Genomic DNA, 8609 nt, shown 5'->3' with positions numbered 1-8609 from the left:
CCCAGGCGCTTTCAAAGCCCGGGGCATGACCTCTGTCCCCGTGGTCAGATCAGGGGCTGTTGCAGGCCTGTCATTTCCTGAAACATCAACCCCGTACTGCAGCCCGTTTGGTTCCACCCTCGCTCCCTGCTTTGGTGCACCTTCTCACACTTTTGGAGCTGCTAAACCTTCCAGTGAATCTCCCTTATTTCAGCTACCGTCCCATTCCACGGGAGTTTCTCACTCTGGCTTAAACATGCTTCAGGCAGCTCAGGTGGCTCCCCCATGTTCAGGAACTGGAATGGTAGAATCCGTTTCTATGGGAGGGAGTCCACAAATGGGACGGAGCATGAACCCCTCCTTTGGAGGACTGGGAATGGTGCAGTCTGGCTCTCTGGTGGGGATTCCTTTGACAGATCCCCTCTTAATGGGAACAGGAATAGGAGGGAATTGCCAGGCAGGGGGGGCTCACTTGGGAGGTTCCACTCCACAGGCCGGGGGGAGAGACCCCTTCCAGCCACAGTTGCTCTCAGGCCACGGGGCGGGTGACACGGTTAACAAAAACAACAATCCATTCCTGTTCTGACAGCTTGACATGGAATATTTCCTGCCAGATACATAAGATTAAATGACCGCAATAAGTAGTTTTACATGTTTTAGCCCTTTAAACCATTGTCCCAATTACAGCCCAAAGATATTAGATTAATTTACTATGTATCTTCAATTGAGTCATTGAGTTTTCCTTCATAATATTTTGTCAGCCTCACAATATAATCAAAAGGTATTTCATTTTCCTTGTAGGCAGGGACCGTCTGGAGAACTCATACTGGCAGACGATTTTGTGAATTTGGCCATTTCTTGAATTAAAATGCTGTTTTTCAGCAACCGACTCTTACAAGTCAGATGTCAGAATATGTCCTTGAATGCACCAAGAAAGAAGACTAATTTATAAAACGTATTTAGTTTTAGAGTCCCTGCTCCTCTGATTCACGCTGTGATAATGACATAATGGCTGGTATGAAATCACAGGCAGACTATGCTATACTTTTGAAAAATGAGCAGTAGCAACGCTTGTACAGCTCGTAAGGCTAAAACATGCAGAACCACTTTTATAATCCTTTAATTAAACCCGTCGGCTCCTCAGCTTACACTTGCCCCCCCTTGAGATCTACACACGTCCAAATAAAATGACAGCCATGGTTAAAATGTATGCAACATAGTATATAATATAATAACAGAGATACACGCAAAACACGTGTGACATGTCCGTATCCTTCTGTTTCCATGCACAAGCCTGAGACGCAGAGAGCATCTTGAGTGTGTGTCTATGTGGAAGTACTGAATAATTACTGTTGATGTGAGTGTTGAGCTGTAAAACATTGACAGAGCTGATGTGGGGAAGACGTCACTGTAGGTTTTCATTAATGTGTGTGTGTGTGTGTTTGTACAAGGCGTGTGTGTGTGTGTGTGTGTGTGACCTGCATGCACGCAGTGAGTGTGTGTGTGTGTGTGTGTGTGTTCAGTATATATTGTGCTGATGTAAATAGTGGAAGTAATCACAGATAAACCTTGAAATATACTGTATATTAGAGTGTTACAATCATGAGTAACTATTTATTGATCTATTTATTGATTGATTTTATTGCTTGATTATTTATTGATGCAGCGATGGCCTCCAACAAAGACGAGTTCAGGTTAACTTTCTTTACAGTGTCGCCGTCATCGAGACGGGTTGACTGGATTGTATTGATAAGATTTTCATGCATGATTGGCTCCAAGCTGACTGTTCAACCGCGGCGTTATCAATCAACTCAGTAACCAATGGTGGCTTTTCTTTTCTTCCCTGTTTTAGATTTGTAGTCGTTCTGGATTCATTGTGTAGTTGAACACGTTCCCCGCTGTACCTCCTGAAACAGAAATGTGTTACTGTATGATGTTTAGCTGCAGTGTTGGCTGAATAAAGTCTGAATTTGAACATACCAACCTCTTTAATGTGCATGCAGTCTGAGCCGATCCTCCTCTGTAAGTGTGTGTGTGTGTGTGTGTGTGTGCCCCTCATCTATTTAGTGTGTGAGTGGCTAATGACATTTCAACACACACCTGACTGAGAAAACCTGAACAGTAGCAGAGTTCATTGTCGTTTATGAGACGTGAAAACATCACCGTTCAGTTAATCAAAGTCGGACAGGACCAATGGCGTCTAAGAGGTCACTTTGTTTTGAATTGTTGGTGTTGTTTGTGTTTTATGGGCCTCGTCGCGTCTTTCGTGTATTCTTTTTATATCTTTTAAATATGAACTTTGGTGCAAGATTTGACTGAAAGGATCTAGGAGTTCTAGCAGGAGGAAGATGAGAAACTAGCCCAAAATGCTGTTAGTATTATTTTCTCTCAAATTTAATTTTGAATGAAATTAATTTATTAAGCTGTGTATTTAAACCTAAAGCCGTGTTGTAAACTGTGACAGTATACGGTACATTTGTGAAATAAAATGATACAATAAGTGACCTGCTACCTGTGTTTGTTCAGCTCTGTGGCTTTTCTCTAAGTCAGATCTTCTGCAGCATATTTTCTCAAATGTGCATTTTTAAACTGAATTGCTTATTGTTTATTGGGGATTCATTTGAGCAAAACTTTCTTACAACCCAAAGAAACTTACCGGCTGTCACCACAAGAGGGCCATAAATACACATATTTAGACACATATTTAGTCACTTGTATGAGATGCTTAATGAACCACCAGTTGATTTCACTGTTATTTACACGTTTTAATTATTAAACATTACAAAATAGAATATATTGCTGAAGGGAAATAAATTCTGCCTACGTGATTTCAAATAAATGACTGAAGTAATTGATTTAGTACATAATAAAACCTCTATGCACACAAACTGAGAATTAACTTTTGACCGAAGTAGGAGACTTCTGATGAAACCAATAATTACGTATTAAGAGATTCTGTATATTTCATTGAGAGAGGACTATGGATGTGCTTTTAAGATTGTTTAAGTTTGTTGAGCTTTTTGGCAGAATTTGAAACACAAAGTATGATTAAAAGCTGTGTTTTTGATCATTTATGAATTACTAAAAGGGCTTAATGGTCACAAGCAAAGGGGCCCAAAGTGTCAGGAGCCTCTCTGGTCTTCATCGACAAAATGCCACTAAAACGGACACCAACCAGAACTAGACTCAATATGACCAAAACTAAATATAAAATAACTAATAAAACAGACAAAAAACTACAAAGAGACACGAAACAACTAGAACGAGACAATAATAGACTGACAACTATGAAAAGGGGCAAAACAACAACGAAGTGACTACAAAGACACACAAGAAGACTACAAAGAGACCAAAACAACTACAAATAGACTCGCAATGACTATGAAAACAAGCAAAAAAAACTACAAATAGACTCAAAGAGACACAAAACAATCACATAAAGTAGAGGAGGTTGGGCCTTTGGCATGTCTGTGCTCAGCGGTCCACTGTCTCATTATCTGCTCTTGATTTTTATGTTTCTTAAAACATGTCTGGAGTAGAGATCTCCAACTAAACTCTGTATTATTCATTCATGTACTCACTGTATCTCTCAGTAGAGAGTGCGGGGAGTGGATTCAGCCATTACACAATCTGATGGAAAGAGGAGGAAGCGTAGGATTGGCTCTGAGCCTCCCCATTGATGCCGAGAGAGCTTAGTGTCTAAAAACAGAAATGGGGGGCGATTGGGGATTTTGATAGTTAGTGAGCATGTGCTACATTAGGACACAATGGTCAGTTGAGTCCTTGTGTTGCCTTTTTGTCTTTTACAGAAGTAAGTCGGATTACATCATGCACTCACTGAAAAGTTCTCATTTGCAGAGAATAAACCGTAAATTCCTGCCTGTCTAAACACATTGTCTTGTTTTTTTCTCACCAGCACAACTTTGATCACAAACAGCTTTGAGAGATTAAACATCTAATTTGTCAAAATTCCCACCACCTGACCTTCCCCGCCCACATTCTCACCTGCTCCCCATTTCCTTAATCAGCCTCCCAGTATAAGTACACCGGCCCATCTCTGCTCTTTCTCAGTCAGATTCATATATTAAAGGATGCACACAAGAGTTAAACCCACAACCGCTCTATTACCAGCCTGATGTTGTCTGAGCTGCAGCAGAGTTTTAGATGCTGCGCATCAGAGTAATCATAATAAACATGTCTGACTCTACAATATCACTCTACATAATTCAGCACCAATTATTTTGCAGTAACTTAATAAAATGCAAAAAAATATTTTTAACTAGCACTTCAACTTGTGTTGGTATATTTTTATGGAGCGCTGCAGGGACGCCATGTTTTTGTCGGCCAATGTGATTTTTCATTTGGATTTTGGATTATTGCAGAAAATAAACTAACATAAATGCTCATGATACTCACATGTTTTGTTCAGCAGGATAATCTTCACAACTGAAGAACACTTTTTATATCGTAGAACAAAACGTTAACATTTCTTCAGCTTGTGTTGACCACCGATCTTATTTCAGACATCAAACCAAACACACATTCAAATAACCCGTCGACTTTCAGACAAGGAAATCAGATGTGCGAAATAGCTGACTGAATACTGGGTTTTAGGACTCGTTCCTGCAGCGCGCTATTAGTGTCGCTCCAAACCTTAAATATATCTTAACAACAGTTGGATAGATTTCAATGAAACTTTGCACGGACATTTAGGGTTCCAAGAGGATGAATCCTACAGACGTTGTTGATCCTCTGACTTTTTTCCTCTAGCGCCCTCATCAGTTAAACATCTTATCCAATACTTTGGCTGGTGAACAGATACCTGCAAAACTAATGACATCCCCATCAGCCTCAGCTGTACATTGAGTCTTTTGCAAATGAGTGTTAGCATGCTAACACGCTAAAATAAGATGGTGAACATAGTAAACTTAACATGCTAAAAAGTCAGCATTGTTAGCATTTAGTTTGTGCAAAATAATAGATTTTTTCATGTTCTTCAAGATGTATAATATATAGGATTTAGATTACAATCATATTTTCATCACTTATAACATTTAAAAACATATTTTCATTACTGTACAAGGCATTTCGGTCATTTAAAAATAAATGAACACAACAACAAAACTTCTCACATCGATTATGTTAATTAGGAATCATGTCACCCAATAATTAGGTATTGCTCATGCTACTAAATATGACAGCTTGTTCAGTGTTTATTCTCTGCCTCCCCTTACGAACTACTGAAGGTTGTTTTTTTGGAGTTTGTTTCTCCACCTTTAGACTTTCATTTGGGTGTTTCAGTTTCTGTGTGCAAACACACTTTTTTGGAGATTGGCAGGACGTTTAGCTGCCAACTAGGATCAACTTGGGGAATGAGGTTGTGGACTTGTCATCCTCTCTTCGGTGTACTTGGCTAAATACTTGTATTTGTCCATTAAATTGCTTGAATTATAAATATAGATATGTATAGACTTTGTATTTGTTGTTCTACGGGAGCCGAACAAACCCTACGGAGGCAAGAAAACCTACAAAGTTGGAACAAACTGTTCCAAACATGCTGTCCCTGTTTTACCAATCAGAGATTCAAACCAACGACTTTCAAGGCATTATTGCCTAAAGCCAGCAACTATATCCTGGACAGCTGTACTCGTTTGCGTTAAGACGGGTCGAAGTTTAGAGAGCGTCAACGCTGTCACACTCATCTCGATCCAAGCTGTTCCATCCCATATCATCAGATTAATCACTATAGGAGCAGAGGTCAGGAGGGTTATGAGTGAGCGAGCAGGAGAGATGAAGATAACAAGAGAGAGGGAGGAAGAGAGAGAGAGAGAGAGAGAGAGAGCTGTGAATGAATAGACACACTATAGAGAACAAACGGGAGGGAAAGTAACAGATGGACTAGTGAGGATTAGAGAAATCTGGGTGGGTTTCTGATGGAAACTCACCCCAAGACGGAGGAGGGAGTGATGAGGGAGCGCAGAAGATAGGTGAAGGAAAAACCGAAGCCCCATTCGCGGAGCGGGGAAAGGAAACACAAAGAGTCTCAAACAACGGTGAGTCATTTTCTCAGTTTCTACTTTGCCTCTCGAGTGTAAGCTGATCAAGAGTCGAGCGTGAGCAGCAGCTGGATTTTTCCAATCACACGCAAAGATTTCAGTTTATCGCGATCAGACGATACAAAGTAACAAAGTGTGCTTTCTGCTTTTATATATATATTATATGAATATATTATATATATTCATGATTTTTTCATGTTTCTGTACCCACCAAAACTACCTACTAAAGTCACTAAAGATGAATGTTCTGTATGCTGAGATAGGAGATTGAGTTCATGTCTCAAAGTTGTTTGCTTGCAACAGTTAATCTGTCAGCTGTCGGTTAAATGGACAGGTGTGTGGAGACATTAAGTCTGCACATGTACAGTCAGTGAAAGCAGAACAAAATACCGCACGGATTAGTTTCACACCAGGAGATGACTTGATGGAACAAATTAAAGCCCGATGGTTGAACATAGAACAGAACAGACATAGAAGAACGACTTACTTCTGGCATTAGTAAATCAGAAGGTAGTTTTTATGTTTAAGACAGACAGATCACATGTTAACTTAAATCTCATTGGCTCTGGTCTCTCATTACAAACTCAGGCTGTGCTGCCAAACATTATTCAAACGCTCAGAACTGTGTTTAGAAATGCAGTGGACAGTTGGAGTTTCCAAAGATAACAAAGGTTGATTTTTTTAGGGCTTGGATTTGTGTAACATGATGCACAAGACTTATTGGAATATATATTATATATTATAATAATATTTTGAATATCTGACTCACCGTAAACTTCTTGTAGCTTCATTGGAGAACACAGAGTGTTTAAGTTACTGCCAGAAACCGTGGAATGAGAGGATTTTTCCAACTTTAAAACCACTGAAGAGCATAGACTGTATTTAAGAAGTGTGACGTCACCCATTGGTTTGTGGACTCAAGGTTTGAAGCCTTGAGTTTGTCATTTTTGTCATCGCCATCTTGGTTTTTTTGCGACCAGAAGTAACAAAAGTGTGTGGAGCACAAACAAACGCTGAATATACATTTTAAGGAGACCAGAATGTTATAGTTAACGTTCATGAAGTGAAAACACACCGTGAAAGGGTTAAAGTTGTCAGACAAAAACATGGACAACTCCCAGAATGGACAACACAGTGGTAGAGATCTGTCAATCATAGTAAGCCCCGCCCTAAAGCATCCCCTGCTTTATGGTCTGTGTGACTCTAAATGGACCATCATTTACTAAATGAACATCATGCTGTATTGAAGAAGACTTGAAACTAGAGATTGAGACCATAAACTCATGTTTACAATGTTTCCTGAGGTAATAAATCAAGAGAGAAGTAGAGTCATTTTCTCATAGACTTCTATACAACCAGAGGAGTCTCCCCCTGGTGGACACTAGAGAGAATGCAGCTTTAACACATGAAGCATTGGCTTCCGGAGGTTGCCGCCTGCTGAAGGGGGAAATTGATCAAATCAACTGATAGAATGCTGCAGATGGACCTTATTTTGCACTGCATGCTACCTGGAAGCCAAACTGTTAGTTAAAGCCACTTCAGCCTCATCTGAATTTTATTTGGAGATCAAAACACTTCCCCCAAACCTCCTTTGAAAACAAATTCAGATTCAAGTTGTATTGACTATGTTAACAAGTTCTGGAGTAACAACATACAACAACAAAATAATGTTTAGTGACTCAGCTGTTCATCTCTTAATCTCCCTTCTTTACTTTCAGGTGGTCGTCTCGACAAAGACGGCATGAGATTCACTTGACATTAATCTCATCCACCGAACCCTGCAAGATTAACCCAGATTACCAGGCCCAGAGGTAGGCCTGAGATATCGGACTAATCAGCCCTTCGTCAGCTCATCCCTCCTGGAGAGGTGGAGCAACAGGTTGAAGAACGGGATGTGTCCTGAGAGCACGACTGATTAGTCGCAAAATCCGCAGGATAAGATCAAGACGTCTATCTTTATCCGAGCGAAGAAAAAGTCATTAAAAAAATAAACAGAAAAGGATCTAAAACGTGGAAACATGGGGTAGAGTCGCAGCTCGGTGACAAGAAATGTGTGGAGTCAAACGTGTCGCCTGGCTCGTGCCGTAACATCAAGAAGAAAGGAAGGTCTCAAATTTAAATCTGATGAACTACTTTCCTGAGTTTCTTTGACTGCAACTGGAGCAGTAGGAGAGCCGGAGTTCCTCCTGCAGCCTCTGAACTGCACATCTGTCTCTTTCTTACTCCGCTGGAAGTGATTAAATCCAACGCATTTCATCTTTCTCTGCTTCACTGTCCTCTGACCTCCGCCTGTCGACTGTTCTCCTTCTTCAAGCCCCCCAGCTCTCCCTCCAGCTCTCCACCTGACCTCTGACCCTAATCCCCTCTCTTCTCTTCTTTCCACCATCCTCCTTGAATCAATCTCAATCGCCACAACTAACTCCTCACGCTTCAACTTGGCTCGCCACTGTGGTGTCACTCAAAACCCGCCCGCTCCCGATCGGTCAACAGAACCTTTCTAACCCTCAAAGTGAAGCCGAAGCCGACTCTCTGGTCATAACTCATTTCTCCCAGTGTCCTCTTCGTGGCGAGAAG

At 40.7% G+C, this 8609-nt stretch overlaps 1 protein-coding gene and 1 gene segment (V, D, J or C); one reads left to right on the top strand and one right to left on the bottom strand.

Annotated features, from left to right (window-relative positions):
- Nucleotides 1-7791, top strand: part of epn1b (epsin 1b) — a gene marked incomplete at both ends in the record, with an annotated part of 13879 nt that extends 6088 nt beyond the window's left edge. Inside the window, one exon of the mRNA XM_079176194.1 lies at nt 7754-7791. Within this exon, the coding sequence (XP_079032320.1) occupies nt 7754-7791 (38 nt within the window). The remainder of the gene's footprint in view (nt 1-7753) is intronic.
- Nucleotides 1-8609, bottom strand: part of LOC306708309 (Ig kappa-b4 chain C region-like) — a 142683-nt gene that overhangs the window by 67979 nt on the left and 66095 nt on the right.

The sequence above is a fragment of the Pholis gunnellus genome (assembly GCF_910591455.1).
Source record: "Pholis gunnellus genome assembly, chromosome: 16".
Lineage (NCBI taxonomy): Eukaryota > Metazoa > Chordata > Actinopteri > Perciformes > Pholidae > Pholis > Pholis gunnellus.
Note: the sequence above shows the minus strand (reverse complement) of the source record. Positions and strands in the feature narration are given on the sequence as shown.